At 43.5% G+C, this 24,262-nt stretch overlaps 1 protein-coding gene across 1 annotated transcript in view; it reads right to left on the bottom strand.

Annotated features, from left to right (window-relative positions):
• nwd2 (NACHT and WD repeat domain containing 2) overlaps window positions 1-24,262 on the bottom strand; it is a 50,276-nt gene that overhangs the window by 11,538 nt on the left and 14,476 nt on the right. The window contains exons 4-6 of the mRNA XM_075451463.1: window positions 17,543-17,659; window positions 5,630-5,833; window positions 3,518-3,668 (exon numbers count right to left, since the gene is read on the bottom strand). Of these exons, the coding sequence (XP_075307578.1) occupies window positions 3,518-3,668; window positions 5,630-5,833; window positions 17,543-17,659 (472 nt within the window). The remainder of the gene's footprint in view (window positions 1-3,517; window positions 3,669-5,629; window positions 5,834-17,542; window positions 17,660-24,262) is intronic.

Raw genomic sequence — 24,262 nt, 5'->3', positions numbered from 1 at the left:
TGTACTGTGAGAAAACTGCTGTGTACTTTCTAATTTTTTTTAAATTTTTTTGTTATTTATTTAGTATTTATTATTATTATTATTATTATTAGTTAGTAGTAGTATTTTTTATTAGAATTGGTATTATTGTTGTTTTTAATATACAATCATTGTAAACATTAATAATCTTTTGAGCTACTTGACTAATTTGAATTTCCCCCACTGGGGGATGAATAAAGTATTTTTCTATTCTATTTCTATTTGTGCCGCAGCACATTCTGGTAAAAGAGACGTTAAAGTCTCAGGAACTGGATAAATAAAGATCCAATAAATCAGATGGCATCCCCTTTGTTTACCCACCTTTGCCTTTCCTTCCACAGAGTGCAAAGAACAGCAGGAATCGGTTAGAATATGCTGGTCTGACTCATTGATCGGCCCGAGGTTTGTGCAAATCAGAATCTATGGCGCCGCTCACGAGTCTGAAATATAAGTGGTAGTGATTATGCTGTTTATTGATAAATCTATGGCACTGAAGTACGAGAGAGAGCTTTAATTCTGCCATTTTCTTTCTCTGCCCCCCTGCAGTTTCATCTACTGCTCAATGTTCTCTTCAATCTATGCCCAAAAATACCCAGTAATACACCTAATTGTCATCGTATTGATCAGTGAGATGTGTCGCAGCTGCAGAAAAGCCAGAGGAAGATGGAAACACCAGCTGCTCGAGGTATTCCCAAAATATCTCCGAGCAGACCGGCCTGCTCAACAGCAAATTATCTCAGAGGAGACGTAACAACCGGTGCAGCGTTCCTCTGAAGGATTTCTGTCACCTGAAAGCGAAGCAGGTAACGAGGAAATTAACCTGAAAGCGCTCAACAGTTACATCACGAAGAGTTCAAACTCATCCTGTAAAAACTACAGGGGGTTGAAAATATACAAAATACACGACCCCCGACTCCAAAGGAGCTGAGACGCCATGTATAGTGTGAATAAAAACAGTCCTCAATGGAGCAAAGTGAGACCTGAAAAGTGTAATGTTCTAATAAAAGTTGGGGAAAAAGCTCGTCATTACTCTTAGTGTCCTCCATTTCCCTGTTTGTTTCTCAGCTCCATTTCCACACCTGTCTCCTAATCAATCAATCACAGCTGCAGTTACTTCCTCATTACTTTCCCTCAGTTTATTGATCCCCCTCGGTTTATCTCAGTCCCCGTCAGATCCTTGCTGTTACTGTCATCACCTCCACTTCTTTAACTCTCTTCTTTCCGCTGCTCAGGTTTTTCTTTAGTTCTGTTGTTTTATTCATTTCGTCTCTTGTATCTTGGATTTCCGGCTCAATTTATCTTTCAATAGACACTTTAGTTCTACTTTTGCGTCCTCCTCCTCCTCCCCATCATCATCATCATCAGCAGCAGCATTAGTGTCTATGGAACCAGCAGCTTACACATCTGGAAAGGCTTCTTTAAAGCTGAAGGATGTTTACAGCTTTTAGAGAAACATCTGCTCCCATCCAGAACACGTCTTTTCCAGAGAAGAACTTTCATATTTCAGCCGGACAACGTGAAACACACACACTGGCTGTGTTCGAAACCGCATACTTCTCCTACTACTCATACTAACTTTTTTCCCGGATGCATACTAGATTCTCCGAAATGTTGGATATGCATCATGAGGTTACTACTCATACTCAAACTACCCAAGATGCAACGTAACGTGACGTCGTCGATCGTCATTTCCTGTCAAAACGGCAGTTTCAAGCTAGCTACGACGAGGGTAGGTTCACTTCCTGTTTTCAAAACAAAAGCACCAATTGTATCGTAATGGCTTTCCCTATGATAAAAGGCAACGGGTATTTAATTTTGTGAAAATAACCGGAAGTGCGTTGCTCACTGCAGCTAGCTTTAGTATTGCCGAATTCGTCGGGATAAAATTGTAAATAGCCGTTTTTTTTGTCAGATTTTCAACACGTTGGGGATCTAAACGACTACTTTCTCGCCTGAAAATGTTTCATTATCGACTACGTCACTAAAGAGCGCTTGGTTTGAATTTGTTTGAAACAAACATGGCTGCCGCTGGAGAGCTAGGGTGTGTAGATTCTGCCATCGAGTCTGTTCTACAGGATCTCCACATTGCATTTATTTTGAAAGACGAACAGAGGAACGCGATAAAGGCTTTTATCGATAGAAAATATGTTTTTGCCGTCCTTCCTACAACAAGTGTGTGTCGCTTAATCTACGTCACATATTACGTTGCTCTGATTGGTTGTAGGTCTGTCCAACTGAGCGAAGAGGCATTTTTTCTCCTGGTTCGGTTGAAAAACACAAATCTCTATTGAGCGGTATCAGACTCACATTCTGACTAGAATTGTGAGTATGACGTAGTCAGGCTAGGGCTTTTATGCCTTTAATGGAAAGTTTAGATAGACAGGAAGCAGAGAGAGGGGGAACGACACGCAGCACCCCTGTTTTATTATTTATTTTATTATTGTAAAAGTCTGTTGCTCACAGGCTTTTTTTTTGTAAAAGTCTGTTGCTGTCTGCTGCGGAACCGGAAAAGAAAGTAATCGGCGGATCCACCAAACATGGAGAAGGGTACGGAACTTTTACTCGGCCATTTTCATGTTAAAGTTCTTCCAGACGGCGGAGTCGACAGAACCAAAGTCATCTGTAAACACTGCCAAGTTGAATTGTCTTCTCAGCGTAGTAGTTCCAGTCTAAAATATCACTTAAAGGCAAAACACACAACTGATAGCAGCAAGTCATTTAAGGAAACAGACAGTGGAGCGAGGCTTCTACATAAAAACTACAGAAAGATGCTGATGTTAAAAGTGTGTTTGCACAACAAATATTATGGCACTTTCATTCATATGGCAGCACATTTAAAATAAAACTAAATGCTAAAAGCTATACGCTACTTTTGAATTTTTGGATTTTGCTAAAAATGCGATTAATCAGGGAAATCATGTGATTAATTAGATTAAACATTTTAATCGTTGCCCAGTCCTACTAATTACCCTAACATGCATGTTTTTTGGACGGTGTGAGGAAGCCTGGGTACCTGGAGAAAACCCACGAAGGAGAACATGCAACCATGTGCTATCCACCAATTTGAGTCTGATTCTCACATTTAAATTCAATGTTTAAAAAAAATCCGGAATCTCACACGGATAATAATATATCAAACACAGCTGTAATTATGTTACATGTGACACCAGAAACGCTCTGGAAAATAAAGAACAAAGGCAAAAAAGTAGCATTTAAAAGTCCCTCGTCAGTTCCAGTCCCCAGAGCATGTTTTCCCTTGTTTCACGACACTGTGACACGTCGCGCGGATTAATGACCGAGACATGAAGCTGCTCTGTAATCGATCAATCACTGTCATCTGCCGGGGGTGACGCTAATTAATCCTGACTGCACCACATCTCTTTTTCTATCATTCCGGTTTCACGCCCAACGCCTAAACAACAACCCCTCCATCTCAGATAAAAAAAAAAGTAAAAACACTGGAAGATGAAAAATGAAAAAAGGGAGACCTGACACTCACCAGAGCAAAGGAATTTCTTGGCCTGAGCGATCTTCATGGTCCCCTTCTCCTGAAGCTGCAGCACCGCCGTCCGGAAGATCTTCTTGATCTCCTCCGACACATTCCTCCAGGCCTTGTCATTCTTGGTCTTTGCTGCGCTGCTTGACTCCATCTAAGCCAGACGGGGGCCAGACAGAGGGGACAGGGGGGACAGCACACTCATCATGCACTGAGGGAACGCTGTCACTCTCGTTTGTGCAGACGTGCACGACAACACGGCGAACAGCCGCGACTTGTCCGTGAGGAATTTGTGTTTTTAGCTTTTCAAAGCGCCAGCAAACAGGTTTTTTTTAATGACTTTGGAGAAACTCGAGGCAACACTTTGATGCAGCTTCGAATACAGAAACTCAGCCGGATTTTTAATTATCTGCATAAATTTGAATGTCAAAACTGAGATCAACAGTTTTGTTTGAAATTGCGTGAATGGGTTTCAGAGGGTTCGCTTTGGAATTAAACTAAAACTTTGAAAAAACATTAAAGGATTAAAAAAGAAAGCGTTTTAAAGCTGCCTGAACCGAAGCAGCTGTGCCGACAAACTCAAAGCAAAGCGTCTTTTCTCTGCGTGTGCGTTCAAAATGTGTTCATCAAACAGAAGAAAAGCTTTCCACCACAGAGCTCAAGGACACAAATACACTATCAGCTCTGTTAAACAGCTCATTCGGAGATTCATAAATTTGTTTTGGGGGTCGGTTTACACGCTTTAACTGTTAAAAACACAGCACACCTTTACACTTCTTTTACCTCCCGTGTGTTTAAGCCGTCATATGAGAGGCCCACTCTGCTCTAACCGGTCAGCTCATAGATCAGACTTGGTGAAATAGATGTTAAAAAATAAGCTCTAATTAGCTGTAATAAATGATAGAGCTGGTGTGGCAACCAGAAGTGACCATATTTGGACAAAAGGATAGAGCTGGAGAGCTGATCAGACACAACTCTTTCAGGACTTCATCTCCATCTATTGAATTATGAAATTATTTTGATAATATATATATTTATTATATTATATATTATTATTATTATTATTATTATTAATTATTTTGGGAAGTCCACTAGCACAGCGGTGCCCAACCGTTTTTGCGCAACGGACCGGTTTAATGTCAGACAATATTTTCAGGGACCGGCCTTTAAGGTGTGGCGAATAAATACAACAAGGTAAAATGATATGATCAACACAAAAACTGTGGTATTTTGTAAATATAATAATAAACGTGGATCCACTGTGTACTTCTATGTAACTTTTAGTTTTGAAGGCTTCATTGCCTCATTGGAGAGCCGGTCGCCGCATATTATGCAGAGCGCGCTTGGTGCGTGGGAATCATCCATCGCGATAAACATATTTTAAGTAGATCTCCTGGTGTTGTCTGTTAAATGCAGCTTTCTTTTTATTAGTGGCTCTTCTTCTGTCTCCTCACTGGGCCTTTTCTCCTTTGCAAAGAAACTTTTCAAAGACGTCTGTTTTTTACTCATTTTGCTAGCTTGTGGGTTTAATATTAGCGTTACTATATCACGTGAGCGAGACAAGCATCTTGACACGTGTCAAGAGTGAGTCATAGACAGAGAATTCGGTTATTTTTCAAAATAAAACATTGTTCAGACTCGGATGATAAATAAAACGGAAATAATGTAAGTTATTTATGCTTTCTGTGAGGCCCGGTACCAAACGACCCACGGACCGGTACCGGGGGTTGGGGACCGCTGCACTAGCACACTGATTTGTTAACATTTTTTAAAATGAGCATTTAGCCCCTAGTGGTCATCTGTGCTACTGCTTTGTTAAGCACTTCTGTGACAGCTTCGTCCATCCTTTTTATACTGTCAGTGCATGCAGAGAGGGGCTCTTTTTGCATTCTGAGGCATGTCAAACTAACCCCAACGCAGGCAGTATGTAAATGAGCCACATGGTGATGTAGGACAGATACGCAGGGAGACAATAACAGCTTTGGTTGTGGGCTTCGTATCTTTGCAGACATTTTTACACAAACAAAAAGCAACGCATGCTTCCTCACTGAAGGAAAAGCCTGGCTGTTATTTCAGTGTCGTTCACACAGTACTCGGAAGCTGAGTTGGACTTACAGAGTTCTGGTAGTTCTTGAGCATTTGGGCTTTGGGTTTGAGGTAGTATGCGGGTGGCACAGAGTTTTCATCCCTGCAGTACCACTCCTCTAAGATGTGGGTGTCCAGCCCCGCCTCCACAGCCGCGTCCAAGATCATCTCAAACTCCGCCGACTCCACCTCCCCGGGCACTCGGATGCTGCCGTATTTTTCACCCACCAGACCCTGAGGATAGAAGCAGGGAGAAAAAACAGAGAGACAAAGGGCGCCGTGACTCATTGTGATCTTTCAAAATGAACAGTGGAGTCAATGATGCACGCAGCACGGCTTATTTCAGGCAATTTCAGAGCCGCCGGCACAACTGCCGCGTCTCTGGGACATCAGGAACATAGCTGCAAAATGTAACCCCCACTCTGTGTGCACTGTGGCACGCACCGACAGCTCGAACCTGGCTGGTAATTGCTTCACACAGCAGCCACTGTGTGTGTGTGTGTGTGTCCAGTTTAAAACAGACACTACTGAACCTGTCCTCCCACACAAAGTGTCAGAAACAAAGCTTTTCACCTGTTCATCGCAGCATTCCTGACAGAAACATCCCAACAAAAAAAGCTCTTTAAAAGACACAGAGAAGAACAACCGTGGCGTTTCAGAAAAGGAAATACAAGTAAGGACAAAGTGAAGTCACTACACAGAAAATATCATCCAAAAAGGGCGTCTGAGACGCTGAAACTCTGCACAGCAGTTCTGCTCGAGGCAATAACTGAAATCATCTATCAGGAGTGCGTTTCCTTCATCTTCGGAGCTATGCCAAAGTTTTACCAACTCTGGTTCAAATTTCTATAAGTGTGAAGAGCCAAGAGGGTAACAGATGATCTGATCTGGTTTCATTCTTAACTTCAGTGTTATGATTCCTTACTAAATTTACTGACAATTCTTCCTCCAACCAGAGAAAAAGTTCAAAGCATGATCCGTCCCCGTGCTTCACGGTTGGAGATTCGTTCTTCACATGAAACTCTACAGCCTTTCTTGCTGCAAACGTCTGCTGATGGCAGTTAAAAAGCTCCGTTTGCTCCACTTATTTCCAAAGAAGCAAATGTCTTGTGATGGATTTTGGATGCAGGAAAGCTCTTCTCCTGATAAAGCTTCCATGAAGGTCACGTACAGAATGTGCAGATAATGTTGCACCAACAGTCCGCTGAGTCTGCTGAATATTTCATGAAGGTCCTGTGAATCGCCTTCCGAACAATCACACAAGCTTTTATGTACCTGAAAATGCTGTTCTGTCTTCTTATAGCTGCCTTGTGGCTACATGGATCAGAGCCTGCCTCCTCTGATGGAAGGTGGAGGCAGTGGGTATCTTTGACAAGAGCAAGAGGCTTAAACTGGGAATCGAGTTATGCTGTCGACCGTTAGAAAAGGTTTGAGACATTCTGCTGCTTCTAATTTTCTCTGTGGGAGATTATTGTATATGTGAGGTAAAAAAAAAAAAAGAATAAATAGGTAATTAAGCGGCAATAATATCAAACTTAGTGTGTGAGTAAAAACATGGAAAAGGTTGGACTCCGTGAATCAGTCCAGATGATCGTAAACATGCAGCGATTCAAACCCCGGCTGAATTATCCGGGCGCTTGTTTTCTTCCAGGTTTGTTTTCCACACTAACATGTTCACATGCACTTTAAAGTCCGGCTCTGTGTGGACTAGCACAACATAAACCTGCTTAAAAAAGGGAAAATGCCATCTCTCAATGAGAGGAAGGGCTGAACGCGTTCACTGATTGGACGAAAGCGCGCAAACCTGGTCAGCTCGCCGCGTGGCTGCTGAGGTTTGAGTCGTCACGGTATTTATGAAGCTTTGACATTTGCATCGACTCCCTTTCCTTACGAGGACCGTGAACAAACCAAAACCCTAAAGGCTAATTAAAGTCTTTGGTAAACCTTGGTAAAAGTGGTCTAAGACAGCTTTTGCATGGTGCTGCGTTCTTTCCAACGAAAATAAGACACTAATCTCCCTTAATATGGTCACAAGTTAAAAGAAGGTTTAACTTCTTTGATGAAAAACAGAATTCGTCACGGTCTTTTCTTCCCGTTTTCTGAGTTAGTTTTGTGTTTGAGCGACACACTGCGATGCAAAACGCACCCGCCTGGCCAAATTTAAGAAAAAGATGGTGTTAAGAAAAAGCCAATTGTATTTTACATGGAGCAGATGGGATTGTTTTAAAGAAAAGAACATAACACATTAAAAGGATGCTTGTGGATTTTTGTAGGATGACTGTGAAATTAGATTTATGTGGGCCTCTGTGCTGCAAGTTAAGGTTATTATCAACACAATGGCTAAATTTATTGCTGTGCTTCATACCCCAAACAAACCTCTCTCCAGACACACACACACACACACACACACACACACACACCACCCCCGCAGTCTTTATATCCAGAAACAGGAACACTCAAGACAGCAACAGCCTAATTAGGCATTGTCAAATCATCTTGTAGCCTTTCATCCCACTGTCATGAAAGGCTACGTGTCCCATAGATCTACAGTTCCAGTCTTCATTCAGTCACGTGCTTCTGAGTGACAGCAGGTTCAGCATCACTGGATATAATCAGAGCCATTTGATGCCTTAATGTTTGATGTTCGAGGAAGCACAACAAAAAAAAAAAAAAGAAGGAAAACCCTCCATGACATGACCAGCTTATCTTCGCTCCGTGTGAGATAATAAACTCACGTGCACCTAAAGTGTCGCCTCCGGGCGGATACGCCGAGCGCACGGGGCAGAAGCCAAATGACTGTGAGCTCCGATGAGCAGGGAAACGACGCCGCGCTCCCGGCCATGACGCTTCAAAGACGCTCCGTGTTGGAGTCCTCCTTCCTTTGGCAATCGCAGTGGGAGCAGATGCAGAGAACAAGCAGAACCAGTCGATGGCATGTGGGACGGCCTCCTCTGAAAACACACCGACGCCTGCGGTGGATTCATTTGCATTCGCACAGTTCTGTGTCCGCAGATCAATTTCTGAGGCCGACGACGGCTAACGTGCAGATAATCAGCTGGTTCGGAGGAGGACGTGTCACTTGCAGTTTTTTTAATCCAAACCGAGCATTTGCATGATCTAATCTTTGAGCTGACCCACTATTAGTGAAACAGCAGAATAAAGGTATGAATCCTGCATAAAACAGAAAGGCTAAGAGCAAAAATAGGACAAGATATGATCTTTAAATAAAAATCACGAGATACGGCAGCTTTGCTTTGCTTTGCTCTCCTGTAACCCGAGTGTTCCAAGTACAGCCAGTAATGTATGAAGCCTAATATGAAAAGAATGCTAATTAGAGCAAACTGGAGCCAAGCACATTAAACAGACAGACACAATACAAGAAGCAAAGGAAGAGAGATGGTTGCGATAGGAGTGTAAGAGCTAAAGAGGGCAGGCTGCAGGCTAACTGCAGGTGTGAGTGACAGGGGAGGTCACAGGTTCCAACTCAGAGACAGATGAAGGTTTCAGCCCCGGGTACTTCAAAAGAAATCATTAACCTCTGATCTTCAAAAGGAGAGGGTTCGCTTTTATCGGCGAACCCTATCATCAACCTGAACTCTTGTTGACAGTCACTGACGGGGGTTTCCAACTGCCAGATCTGAAGCGATTTGTTGAAAAGCTGCAGAAACAAATGTGAATCAGACACGTTTCTTTGGATGGATTTGGAGTCAATAAACGCGGCCGCGTCGTGTCGCCAGGAGGAGGCGGTATAGCCTCAGGGATCGGGTTGAAAAGACAAAAAGGGTTCGAACTTGTTGAAAACGTCACGACGAGGTCGAGGAAAGTCACAGGACTTAGGAAAACTTAACTGGGATGCGGGTCTGAAGCAGTGAAATCACAGCTGTTCAATAAATATTCTACTGAAGTTTCTTTCATTATCACTTGTGTTTAAAAAAAAGGAAACAAAGGGGCAAAAAAAAGAGTGAAAGATGCTGCGGTCACAGGCTGCTCCTGTTCTCACATTCATCCCAATGAATCCCAGTTAGTACAAACCACAATCGAGCATCACGTTGATAAAAAGCAACGTTTTTCTCTGCAGATAGGGTTGGGATAAAGCTAACATGCTAACAGGCTAACAGAGGGACTGCCTCGTGTAAAACTGGGATTATGCCCGTCACATTTAGCTTTTATTGGCACTTCTGGGACCAGGCGTTGCCACTGTGAAAATGGCGCCCCGACAGCACGGTGAGAGCCAAGACACTTAACTACAGTTTCAACTTCTCTGTTGCACTTTTAAGCCGACTTTCAAGTTTTCATTGCACCTTCTTGGTGGGCCGTACAGATGAGCCTGTAGAGATTGAACTGGTCGCACACTATTCCCTGCAGCTCTTCCTGTTTTTAGTAGTTTAGCCTGTAATTCCACATAAAGACGTAGTGGGGAATTCTCCCTTTAGAGGTGGCATCCATCGTTTTAATGGTCTGGTAAAAGGAAAACAAAAATCTGATGAATTCCTTCAAAGTGTTTCTTACTGTAGCACCATATGGAGGAATCCACAGAGTTCATCAGTTTTCCACATGGTACATCTTGTAAGCAGTGAGCATCTTGATCCTGCCATCTTGTACTTTATATAATATCAAGCTATTTTAGCTAAAACAGCCCACAAGCAGGTCACGCATGGCTGTTCGGGTGCTCTTGGGATCTCCAGTAAACCCTCAGTACGCTGGGCTGGCGTGCAGGTCGCCATATGTGCCTGACTCACAGTGGTGCAGCGTATCAGGAGAGGATGGAGGGACAGGATTAAACTCCTGCAACACTGAGAGAGACACAGTGCGGCGAGCACAGTCCGTGATGATGCTGACAAGGTTTCTGCCAGCTTGCCCTGTGGCGTGTGTGTTTGTGGGGACAGAGATTAGGATAAAAGCTCAAACTGGCGTTTCGTATCAAAATGCCAAAAAAATCAATAAATCGGCCGTTAGAACGCTAACGCAGGCACGAGCGCACAGAAGCACGCTCACACCTGTCCACCGAGCGGTGTAAGCTGTCGTCACACACTTGACTTACAAACGGCGACGTGTAAAAGATGCTCGGATATTTGCTGGCTGGTTTGAACCCTGCATCAGTCGGAGAGCAGGCCTGGAATGAGGCCATGTTGAGTGGATTACCGCACGGCGGCTGACATGCGAGAGCTCCACTCTTTTGTGTTTTACAGTCCGTGTACAGCATGTGTGTGTGTGAGTGTGTGTGTGTGTGTGTGTGTGTGTGTGTGATTGTCCTGTGAGAGGGATTTGTGGCGTTTGTATTACTCTTGCTGCAGGTGTGAGGAACACAGGAGGATACAGCAAAAATAGCACAGTGGCCAAATGAAATTTCACCGATAGCTGCACTCCTCCACCTCCTCCTTCCTCAGGTTTTTTTTTTTTTTCCATCCTTGGAAGGGGTTTTACACTCTAAGTAAGTGCACTTTATCTGATGAGCCAGCTGGGAGAGGCAGCTAAGATATTGTGCACAGCCACAGCATGAATTAACAAATCAATCACTCGCACGGCCGATTAATCAGTGAAACACACAGTCAGCTGTGTGGGTATTTGCTGCATAAGCTTTGGCACCGAAGAGCCAAACATCCAAATTTAACAAAACCAGATGATCTGATCAGAGAAATGTTCAGTTCTCAGTGACACCTGCCATAAGTTATGCTTTAATTGTCATGCTTTACTGTTTTTGCAATCAATCTGTGACAAATGAATGTGGTTTATAGTCTTGCACGAACATGGAATGATGTCATCGGCGTGCTGCTGCTTAAAGAAAAATACGGAGCAACATCCCGGCCGAACTGAGGGGGTCTATATGGGTAATAACTGGGTCAACCGCATGGGGGAACCTCTGGGTGGGCTCGATGTTGGTTGTGAACAATACAAAAAAAAAACCATGATTGTTGTCATTTATACAGAAAAATCAGGATAAAACGTCCTAATTCACACCAAAATTTCATAGGTTTCTTCTAGGGCTGGGCGAGTTAACGAGTTATTATCGCGTTAACTCGTTAATTATTTAACGACGATAAATATTTTATTACGCATTAACGCAGGCTTTATTTTTTTATTTTTAAAAACATTTTTTTCAGGCTTTTATTTTGTAAAAGTCTGTTGCTGTCTGCTGCGGAACCGGAAAAGAAAGTAATCGGCGGATCCACCAAACATGGAGAAGGGTACGGAACTTTTACTCGGCCATTTTCATTTTAAAGTTCTTCCAGGCGGCGGAGTCGACAGAACCAAAGTCATCTGTAAACACTGCCAAGTTGAATTGTCTTCTCAGCGTAGTAGTTCCAGTCTAAAATATCACTTAAAGGCAAAACACACAACTGATAGCAGCAAGTCATTCAAGGAAACAGACAGTGGAGCGAGGCTTCTACATAAAAACTACAGAAAGATGCTGATGTTAAAAGTGTGTTTGCACAACAAATGTAATGGCACTTTCATTCATATGGCAGCACATTTAAAATAAAACTAAATGCTAAAAGCTATACACTACTTTTGAATTCAGATGCGATTAATTGTGATTAATTAGATTAAAAATTTTAATCGTTGCCCAGCCCTAGTGTCTTCTTCTTCAAGCGTCACAACATTCATCTTGGTCATTTTCACTGCTGACGGATGTAAGATGTAACAAAGTTACATTCAGTGTGTATCATGTAAACTGTGCGGCAGATGTTTCAGACTTGTTGCACAGGGATGCTCACGCAGGATGATTGTAGGTGGAGAGGTGAACCAGAAGGTCTGGGGTATCGCATTAGGGCTGACATCATGTTAACCGAGCAGAAAAGAATCAGGGGAGGTTATATATGAGCGGCGTTATCCCGACCTCTCATCTTACATCCAGTAAAGAGCTTCGGACTGTTTGCTGATACGCGTCCTTGAGGTATTTATCACGTTTTTTTGTTTTTTTTCTCCACACGAGGGAATTTGAGACACTTTGAGAGCCGAGAAGAGAGGAGAGAGGCGAGAAAATCACGGCTCATTGTCATGCTTAATCTCCGGGTCAATGACACGGTCACCATGCCTACCCTCGCTATCACCATGAAAACCAGCTGTACTGAATCGGCAGGAGAGAGAAAAGCCCTTACAGCCCCGCTCCGCCACCTGTCTAGAGTTCAGTTTTGCCCTCTGAACGACACTTTATGCAAGACATCCTCACCCATGAAGACAGACTGATGTTTCCTGTAAAAAGCTGCTGTAAAGGACCACACTAGTCCTTGTATGTGTTTGTTTGTCTGAGTAAAACTACCTAAATGTGTTTGTTTACATTCCATATTTTTCTACAAATATAACGCTTAATCAAAATATTTCTATTTTTGTATGTGCTTTAAAATGACTGGTGTGTGAAGTTATGAGTGAATCTTGAATGTATTTTGGAGATTGAATTTTGTCCTTTGCCTGACACCGTAGCTCCACAAGAGGGAGATCTGTAAAGGTAGCCAAACAGGTGTAAGTAACAAGAGCTGCTTTGCTTTGTTTGAGGCTGAGCCACAAAGTTTGATCTCCAGGCTCCAGCTTAACTTTCTTCATTTGCACACACAAAAAGGGACTTTTGACGGCTGTTTTAAACAACGGAAGAAAAGATTATTAAGCATCCTTGGTGAGCGCAGTGAGGTATGTTTGTTTGCTTTCATTGAAACATTGTATCTGTATGTAATTTTGTATCAGTGTGTATGTATTTGACTAGGCCTAAATGACTTTTGAGTAAATTAATGCCTTTGATGTTTTTAATATTGATGAGCAAAATATGACAATTGTACTGTGAAGACTGTATGGTGATTTGATGTTTTGTTTGTATACCCCAACACACAGTTTTCACGGTGCTAAGGTCAACCTGATGATTCTGCTGCAACAAAAATAAAAGACACCTTGAGCATCTGTCGAGACTCTTTTGGAATCCAAGGGTTGCTACAGCTGCTTTAGTTGTTACGGCTGAACATGAAACAGGAAATAAATGCTGTTATTTCTGATTCTGCAGGGCAGCCCTGAAGAACTGTAGTAGTGTCTGTGCCACGCAGAGAATAACAAGGTTTCCAGGTGTCACACAGATCTTCTGTGGCAGCGGCGAACACTCCTACAGCACACGTCAGGCCTTGTTCTCTCTGTGGCGCCTCCACAGAGGAACGATCGATAATCAATGCTGAAGTAATCTTGCTTTTCAGAGAGTTCCCCCTGCCTTCATCCTTTCTTCTGTTCATCCCTGTTCTCCCCTCTGAGCCCTACATTGGGCTCTGTGACAGTTGCTTTTGGCTGCAGACGCATAGGGTTGCCTCTCTTTGAAGTCTCCTCTTAAAGCCGTGTGTGTGTGTGTGTGAGAGACACCTGAACGGCACCTGAATGGGAGATGGTCATGGTAACGGTGTGAGGAGACCACGAGCGGCTGCAGTTGTGTGTGAATCAGACAAAGAACGAGAGAGAAAATGTGGGAAATGAAAATAAAGCCGGCAAATTGAATGCACAGGAGGCTGCTCAGTCACTGGCACGTCAACACACCCTCAAAGACCTGCTGTTTGTTGTTTAAAAAACAAGAAAACCCCAAATCCTGTTGACGGTTTCCCCCGTCTTCACACGAGGATCTCGGTGTACCCCCCTGTAAAAATAAACAACGGTTCTCCGGAGATGGCCCAGACAACCCAGAACTGTCATAACGGAGGATTGGAGTCTCTGATCAAAGACGCTCTGAGCTCCTTCAGTCCTGGAAACGAGGCCGGGCCGGCCGGCCCGACCACGGGGAGCCACAACAGCTGGCTTTGACATGTCTGAATGGAACACAGTGGCTATCATGGGATTCTCAGCATAAAATCCAACATTCATCACAGATGTGCGACCACTAGAATACGCCATAAAACATTTAATCTGTCAACCGGTGAGAACATGTCGTGTACTCTGAGCGCCCAGATTGAGCGTGCAGCCCGGCTGACATCTGATGGCGCAGAGCGAGTGGATCAGAGAGAAAAGCAGCAAAACGATGCGTGCGTGCATACCTGAGTGTGTCTGGTTTCCCTCTGCGTTTTGTGTGGTGTCAGATGTGGAGGAGGAGGGGGGGTTTAAGACGGTGAAATTGCAGCAGTGACAGAGGGCGGAGAGGCCGAGGGGAATGAATGCAATCAGCACGGTGTGTACAACACTACACCGAAGACCAAGACAGCAGCACAAAAGCTGCGTCTCCTCCTTTTAACTCACATCTGATCGTTTCAGCGCAGTTTAGCCTGATTGGACTAACACAGTTTGATTTAAAAAAAAATAAATAAATCTCAGTGAGGACATCGACTCTGAAAAGCTGAGCATCAGGAGAATAAAAAAAGCAATCAGCCGAGAAGCCGAGCTGAACTCCTGCACAGGAGTCGATCTCAAGGCGCCCACGCAGGATTTTAAATAAATAACTTCTCACGTATTGTTTAAATATTAAGGCGCACTCGGAGAGAAAGAGCTGGGATGCACAGTCTTGGTGATGGAAAGAAAAGATGCAGCAAGAATCTTATACTTTTCAGCCTGAGAGGCTGTTGTTTTCTGAGGCTGCTTCACTCTCATGGCGTCCTCCAGCTGCAGCAGCCATTCAGGCAGAGGGCTGTCTGTAGAGCTAATGCGCTAAATGCTAAATCTTCCTTTTGTTCTTCACGAGTTAATAAAGTCTTTGACAAAGTACTTTTGGAGCTGCTTCTTCAGGTAAGTGAACTGTGTAACTGAGGGCGAACACTTGTTGTCAACAGGAAATGTGAACCCGCGTCACGCTATCTTGGATTGTGGGATGGAAGCGCCATCTTGTTACATATGCCGACTGTTAGATCTCTATAAAAAAAGCAGCAAAGCAAATCCAGAGGCAGCCATGTTTTTTTCTCCTACTCTTTGCACTGAACAGGCTTTTAAATGAAGTGATTTCAAGTGTCCCATTTCTGAGTTACCATGAATGCAGCACAGAATCTTGTCTTCAGTAGTATGTGTCTGATCAAATAAGCCGACGTCTCGGTGGCTTTTATGGAGCTCTGTTCCTGGAGTATTTCATACTTTGTAGTTCTGCTTCACAGTTTTCCCCTCCGTAGTTTTATGTGTTTGGTTCTCGAACGATCTTTTTGTGGTTTCTGGGCTCATTTCCCAAATGTTCAGCTTTACGATGAAATGAAGGTTATGGCTTCTGACTGTGACAGCAAGGGCTTCACTTTAGGTCCTCATTCAGATCCTTCAGGAGCACATCGGAGCCCTGATAAATAACGCCAACAGAAAAACCAGGCTGCGCTGGCCCGCTCCCCCAAACTCTACTGTGCTGAGGTTGGTATATGCTAAAGAGAAGTGTTGAGGCAGGAGCCAAGATGCCAAATTATGAGCTATGAATGCGCTTTTAGATTAAGCTGAGCAGCTGCCAATGAATAAAGGAGCGTGAAAATGCGTTCTCTCTCGGTTCTGAGACGGTTTCTGCTGCTCAACAAGGAAGTGTGAGTGTGAAGACATCTTCTGAATGAGAGCGACGTCAGGACGTAGTGCATGCGGTTTCGGAAAAGAAGGAAATATAAAACTCTGTTCGAGGAAGGGGATTACGCACCCTGGAGACCGAGCTCATGTTGTACCCATAATGCATTACCAGTGATCTCTCACCTCAATTTCAAACTGTAGACTCGATCTGTTCCATCTGAATAATTCACCATCAGTTTCTCTTCTTGTTGTTTTCCTTTCTACAATCATGTCCTTTTACTGCCCACTTCTTTTTTTCTTTGAAAAGAATCCCAAAGTGATGCTCTCCCTTCGTTTTGTCGCTCAGCTTTGTGGATTTTCAGGTCACAATATTCATGCTGAAGATGAGATGCAGCCAGCGACGCCTCTCTCATATTTGATGACGCCCTCCTTGCTAATCTTACGCTTCTCTAAGGACGGCCCCTATAACAGAGATTTGTGCATTATCGCCTTATCTTCTGTCAAACAAAGCAAGCGCAAACGCTGCCTGGACAGATATCCTGCGCGTGTAAACTGAAGCAGAAATCCTTGGAAACAGTCTGGTCTTAATGCCATAAAGGAGCCGTACAGGAGCTGCTGCGGGCACGTGCAACATGCTGCTGGAAAGCTGAGATCAATGCAAAGAGTTTTGCAGTGCAGAGACCACAGAGGGTGCAAGTAAAGCAAGAAATAGCACTACCTACTCTTTCATTCTCATAAATCTGTCAGATTCCCCCTCACATGAGCCTGTGGGAGCTCACTGGCTTCAATGGCTTTAACAGCCAAGAAGAATGTTGAGAAAATCTGTTTGAAACGTACTTTTTTTTTGTGCTACTGCTATCAAATTTGGATTAGGACTAGAGCTGCAGCGATAAACTAATCTCACGATACAATACAATTCAATACGCTTACATCATTTTCTGGGGGGAAAAAAGGGACAGTGTGATTTTGACGTGAATCATCGCTGATTGGACTGGTGGTCCGACCTTTGAACCGGAAGGACAACACAGCCAGACAAACAGAAACAAACGAACATGTCACGAACGTGAGAGCTGTGCACTTTATACAACATTTTTATGAACTAATTTATCACTGTTTAGTATAATGGGACCCCCTGGCATTGCATTGTATTACCTTAATGTTCAGTGTTTTCAGTAATTGTAACATCTGACTTTTCAATAAAGTTTGCTTTAAAAAAAAAAAAAAAAAAAAAAAAAAAAAAAAAATCGATACTTTATTGGGAAACGAAATATCGATATATATTGCAGTATTGATAAAATTGCTCAGGCCTAATTAGGACTGGTTAAAACATCAGGCGGTGGATGGGTTGGACTAAAAGACAAAAAAAAATGTGTGTTGAAACATCTGTGACTCTGTAACTAAGTGATTCTGACAGTTTAAAGCAAAGGAAAACAAACGGTGCGAGTGTGAGCTTTGGGTTTATCATGGATTGGCATTCAGAGCAAGTTCTGACGGGATGGGAAAGAGGCAAAGTGAGACACTCACCACAAAACACGGTCCAGCCGAGGTCTTTAGACATTCCTCCAGGAGTTTCATTCGGAGTCTCTGCAGCTCGGGATTGTCCCACTCCTCCGGATCTACTCCCCAGTACAGGTCCACCACCTGAACACCCACACAAGCACAAAGAAAAGTGTTCCATCACTGCACTAAGAGCAAAGATTAATCAAGCATGGCCAGCTTTTCCTGGAAACTGTGTCTTCCAGAGAAAGAGTTTTATCCTGCGTGAATAAAAACAAGGTTATACATCATCTGCAACCGAGGGGATTAACCAGGAGACGGAGTCCTACTTCTTTTTTTTTTAAACCAGAAATCGCAAAAACTTCCGACTTCAATAACCAAAAAATTAAAATATAGATGTGCAGCTTCTTCGCAGCTGAAAATAAAAAATGCTCTGAGAGAAAGCTGGAAATCACTTTGAGAAAACTGAAGTCAACGCCACGCTCTAATGGGGATCAATGGGATTAAACCCGAAAATCCCTAAAAGACGTAAACACACATGTGCACCTGCTGTGTGTCACTGCCCCCCCACCACACCCCACCCCCGCATCTCCAACACCTTTCCCAAAGAGCAGCGGGGAGATGCACACTCACACACATCCTCCGTCAACACATTCATCACAAGTTCTGGCAGCTGAGACAATTCCAACAGTAAACACGCCACAGGGGGGATCTCCGGCTGTAAATGAGTGCGGCGGCTGCAGCGAAGAGGACAGCAGGCCCTCCTGCTGCAGCTTCCTGGGTCTCTGAGAGCTTCCATCAGGCCGGTTTGGGCCCGATCTGAGGCTAAGGAGCGGCACTCCTGATGGTCACAGAGGAAAACAGATTGAAGGGATGTCACGTCCATGGGGTTTTTGCCATGTTTTTAGTTCCTGTTTAGTTCTTAGTTTTACCATGCTTTAGTTTTCTGTCATGTTTTTAGTTTTCAAGCTCATGTTTAGTTTTGAGTTTAGCCATGTTTTAGTTTTCTCTCATGCCTTAGTTTTCTAGTCCAGGTTCGGTATTTAGTTTAGCCATGTTTTCCCCACAGTTTCTGTTGCTCTGCCATCACCTTCATTCACTTCACCTGTGTTTTTCCCCTCTGCTGCACTCACTCACCTATCACTCAGGCTGTGTTTGAAACCGCATACTTCTACTACTCATACTGACTTTTTTCCCGGATGCATACTAGATTCTCTGAAATGTTGGGTATGCATCATGAGGTTACTACTCATACTCAAACTACCCAAGATGCAACGTAACGTGACGTCGCCGATCGTCATTTCCTGTCAAAACGGCAGTTTCAAGCCAGCTACAACGAGGGTAGGTTCACTTCCTGTTTTCAAAACAAAAGCACCAATTGTATCGTAATGGCTTTCCCTATGATAAAAGGCAACGGGTATTTTATTTTGTGAAAATAACCGGAAGTGCGTTGCTCACTGCGGCTAGCTTTAGTAGCGCCGAATTCGTGGGAACAAAATGGTAAATAGCCGGTATTTTGTCAGATTTTCAACACCTTGGGGATCTAAACAAATACTTTCTCGCCTGAAAATGTTTCAAATGTTGCTAAAGTTTACAGAGTTTAGAGCTTAAGCGAAATCAGCTTCAGACCGGCGGATTTCAGCTCGGGCAGGAGCGAAATGCATCGTGGGTAAACGCTCTGCATACTGTCTAATCGATGAGTATGTAGTATGCGGTTTCGAACACAGCCTCGGTCAGTATTTAGTTTCCAGGTTTGCTCATTGTGTTTGCCAGATCCTACCCGTCAATACCCTTCATGCCACGCCAAGTTAAGTATTTAATCTCAAGTCAAGTTCTTTGTTTTTTTCTCAGCCATAGTGATGTTTTGTTTTCTCACAGTTTAGTTATCATCATCCGGCTCAGCCGCGCTTTGTGTTAACCTTGTTTTTTGGAATAATAAATCAAGTTTGCTTTTTGAAGCGACAGGAGGGCCTTTATCACTGAGAGTGTGGGACTTCACTCTCACAGGGCCGGGTGACACTCGCCTCTGCCAATATCGGTTGGAGCAGCAGCGGGGGGGGGGCTGCAACGACTTCTCCGCTCATCTGCTTGATTGTTGTTGTGCACCTGTGAGCAGCTGTGAGCAGCCGTGTTTCCGTTGAGGCAGACAGCTGTCAACTACAGGAGCTGCACATCTCACACACAGCCTGGAGCTGCAACTGAATAACATGTGAGGAGGTGGAACCAGAGAGTGAGTCTGCCTGAAAAACAACATGTCTGTGGGTGTGGGGTCACTTTGGCTGATTAAATAAAGTGCTCCATTCGTTATCCTCCTCCACCACACGACTATTACTTTGAAGAAACTCTCCCACTCAGCGGTGCACGATGAGCATCCCTTGTTTCTCATTGCTCAGCGCGTCAGTGAAGCTGTACACTGGAAAAAATACCCCCCCCCCCCCCCCAAAAAAAAAAAAAAAAAAAGTAAAAAAACAGCAAATAAAAGAAGTTTTTGCTTGAAATAAGCAAAAAAATCTGCCAATGGAACCAGTGAAAATCAGCTTGTCAAGATTTCTTGAAATAAGATGTGATATTTAGGACTTTTGAGGTAAAAGTGATCTTGAAAGTATCTTAAAAACCTCTTCAAATAAAAAAAAAAAAAAGCTTGTTTCATGTGAAATATGACTCAAAACAATTTGTTTTCAAGACTTTTTCATTTAACAAGATATTCCAGATGTATTGTCTTCCAACAAGTCCCTATATCTGGCTGAAATAGTACTTGTTAGGCAGTTGTGTCTTATATCAAGTGTAATGAGATACTCAATAAGAAAAATATATTTGGTAAGACTTTGATTTTTTCCAGTGCACACACTGGAAAAAATCAAAGTCTTACCAAGTATATTTGTCTCATTTTAGTCAAAATATCTCATTACACTTAATATAAGACACAACTGCCTAACAAGTACTATTTCAGCCAGATATAGGGACTTGTTGGAAGACAATACATCTGGAATATCTTGTTAAGTGAAAAAGTCTTGAACAAATTGTTCTGAGTCGGATTTCATATGAAACAAGCTTTTTTTTTTTTTTTACATTTTAAGAGGTTTTTAAGCTAATTTCAAGATCACTTTTAACTCAAAAGTCCTAAATATCACATCTTATTTCAGGAAATCTTGACAAGCCGATTTTCACTAATTCCATTGGCAGATTTTTTTTTTGCTTATTTCAAGTAAAAACGTCTTGTATTTGTTTTCTTACTTATTTTTGGAGGGGCATTTTTTCCAGTGCACAGCCACTGATCGACCTCCAACACACACGTGTGGGGAATGCGGTCGGCCTTGTGTTGACAAGGACCGGAGGGAAGAGGGACGGAGTGAGACGAGCGCCCCTGATTGCAAAAGGTTTCAGCGGGCGATCGGGGAGGATGCGCGGTAATTAAAAGCCAAATGAAGACATTAGTCATTTCTACTGGCTGCGCGCGTGTGGGGAGGATGTTCTGATTAAATTTGCTCCCTCACCTGCCGTGCTTCACTGGAGTATGGGGTGGGGGTGAAGGAGAAAAAGGGGTGAAAGGACAGAAATAGTTGAAGGAAGTTTAAGGGTGCATGAATGGAGTTAAGAGAGAACGCTTTTAACGAAAGAGGCCGGGTTAGATGAGGAAAGACTCCGGTGGGACTGGATTTGGCTCAAACAGTTTCACAGTTTCCTTGTGCCTTTTCGCCCTTCTTCTCTCTTTTTCTTTCATGCCAACTTTGCTTCTCCTCTCTGATTACTTTCCTTTTCTCCGGTCTTCCTCTAAAGTACAGTAACGGGGGGGGGGGGGGGGGGGGTTGCTTACATAAGAGACTAACCGGCTTCTGCTAAGCAGCTTTCCAACGCCCTTGAGAGAAGTTTGCCCGTGGCGGGTCAAGTGCAGGCGATGCTTTTATTTTATTTATTGAATGTTAGTCTATTACGCTTTGGGATTGGAAATCAGATGGGGGGGGGCAGGAAAAAAGAAAAAACCTACCAACTGAAAGACTGAGGCAAGAAAAATGAGCAAAAATAGATCCAGCGCCAACATTAATATATCTGAAGCCCAATGCTGCAGGCGGCTTTATTAAGAACATGTAGTAAATCTCTAAGAATGTTTAGAGAATGCCGGCTTTCTGCTGCTGGAGGACAGTGTCGGTTTTAGCACCAAATCCACGGCCAAATAGATCTATCTGCACAGATGGATCACAGGGAGGGAGGCTGAGCAGGGACTTTGACTTTCCTGCTCCATCTCTTTAACCCATCTCTCAACTCGCACTTTAATAGAGGTCAGGTTCTATCTCTTGGATCAAAGAGAGTTTATTGAAGTTATAAACGGGAGATTTCACAGTCACGCCTTTGAGGAAAAATCCTGCCAAGCTCTGACACACCAGAGCAATCACGGTGCAGTGTTTCAGACAGCAACAAGTTGGGATTAAGTGACAGTCAACAACATGAAATAATGAGCTCAACGGCATGAGACGGGGGGACGGGGGGACGGGGGCTTTTTACAAAACTGCTGAGGATGATGCTTCTTCTTTTATGAGCAACTCCTTCAGATGAAATCGAGTTTCTGTTTTCGAAAAGGGGCGCCGAACACAAAGCTTTGGGGACAAAGTCCCGTTCAAGGTCCGATTGTGAGCCGAGGTTTTCACGCCTGATGGAAGTGCTTCACGCACAGCTTGGAAGCTCCTCTAACCAATAACAGACTGGGAAGCATGAACCAGAGGGTCAGCTTAAGCCTGTACACATTACGGAGAGTTAGAATAATTCAGATAAATTATGTTTAGAAACACTCCGTCCTCCTCAAGGAGGCTCACAGAACAAACCGGGTACTTTAAGAGAAGGCTTAGCTGCCCTGTAGCCCAGTGGATGTGAAGATTTATCCAGTCCCACAAAACGGAGGATTTTCAGATTACCGAGTCTGTATAACCGGCGGCACATGGGCTGCTTTTCCTTTTAACCAAGCGTAAACCCGACAGCCGATATTCTGCAGGTGGTGCATGCGAGCCCATTAATTTCCCCGCTTCCAAAAGCATTGCTGGCAGTGTATCATTCGGGCAAGCTAAACGCAGCCTGCAGTGCAGAGAGGTGTCTCTTAATCAGGCCGGCCGCCGGGTGGAAGAAGTCTGAGCTGATCTGAGCGCGCTCGAGGGCCTAAAGTGTAGCAGGGTGAGTGCAGGTGTTCCTGAACGCAAATGCAGTTCATATTTGTATTCAAATGACACTATAATTAAATAACACGACAATTAGAACACTTAAACGAGGGATAGCGTAAGTCATTTAAGCCATTTTCCCACACTTCCGTCTGTCAGATTTCACAGAAATATGCTCTGCTGGTAACTGATAAACCAGCTGGAGTGAAAATGCCAGCGACGTGGTAGAAGTAATGAGACATCCTCTTTAAAAAATGAGACGCTCTCTTGAGGGTTATCTATAAATACAGCGCAGCCGAAGCCTTAGATGTGTTTCACATTTGATTTTTGATTATCTTTGTTGATTGTCAGTATCGTTCGTGAGCAGGCGGCTGGTATTTCTGAATCGAGACTGAGCGGAGAAAACATCAGTGAATGGAGACGGTGGCCTGCTGCCAGGAAGCGACCCGAGCGGCAGACCGAGGAGAGAACATGAAACCAGAAATATGGCATCCAAGTAAACAGATGGGGGAGTCGCAAATAAACCAGATCCAGGCTCACAACTGCTTAGTTTAGTCTGAAGATAAGAGACGAGAAGGACGAGAGATCTAATAAGTGTTGGCGTTTTTATCTCGTTTTACTTACCAATTAAAACACAAAAGAAGCTTAAGCAGCTTTTAGATTTTGAAGTGGGCGACGTATTCAAAGAGTACGGCGTCTTTTGTGAGAGGCGTCTCCCCTGCATCTGAAAGCACAAACAGAGTGTCTCTCCGCCCTTCTTCTCGTCTCACGTTGGCCCACTTGTGTTCTGAGATGTAGCGGCCGTGTGAGGGACACATGCTGGGAGCAGAAAGCTTTGCTCGAAGCTGCGCTGATTCCGTTTGAGCGCCAGCGATCCGACCGGGTTTTTTACAACGGAACTGCTTTCAGGATCCAGCGTAACTCCCGTCTGTGTGAGGAGGTGATTGTATTGTGAGATGATTTATGAGTCTGAGAAATGCAAGCTGGGTTAGAAGAAAGGGAACTGGGATTTTTTTTTAACCGCATTGGATGAGAAAATTGCATCCCAACAACAACAACAAAAAAAAAAAACTGATCTCTGGAGCAAATCTGTGGACTTATTCGTGTTGTACAGGAACTGATCGATAGCACTGCAGAGAAATCTCGCTTGTGATCACTGCAATATATGCAATACGGTACAGCCGACAGTATAGAAACATGGTCAAACTTTAGTCTGCTGGTCTGACCAACTCCTCAGTTTAGAGAGCGGGAGCTCTATTCTGATGGGCTGTTATTGAGCACAACAAAGGTTAGGGGCTTGGTCTTAGTGGGAGTTAGTTACTGATATAAGCTGGGCTTTCATGTACTAGCAGCTCTTCTCACTACAGAGCAACTCAACCAATCAGCACCATGAACTGTAAGGGCTCTCAAAACCACTTTCAATTCAATATGCATTGTGAACCTCCTTGAAATGAAAATGTATTTTATTTATACAGCCCTTTACAAAACAATCGTTACGATGTACCAAAGTGCTTTACAGCAGGTAATAAATAAAGAGAAGAATAAGTAAAAACAATAAGAGAACAATGAAAGCAATAAAATACAACAAAATCAAATAAGATGA

Source organism: Odontesthes bonariensis, chromosome 19 (assembly GCF_027942865.1).
Source record: "Odontesthes bonariensis isolate fOdoBon6 chromosome 19, fOdoBon6.hap1, whole genome shotgun sequence".
In the NCBI taxonomy this organism is placed as follows: domain Eukaryota; kingdom Metazoa; phylum Chordata; class Actinopteri; order Atheriniformes; family Atherinopsidae; genus Odontesthes; species Odontesthes bonariensis.
Note: the sequence above shows the minus strand (reverse complement) of the source record. Positions and strands in the feature narration are given on the sequence as shown.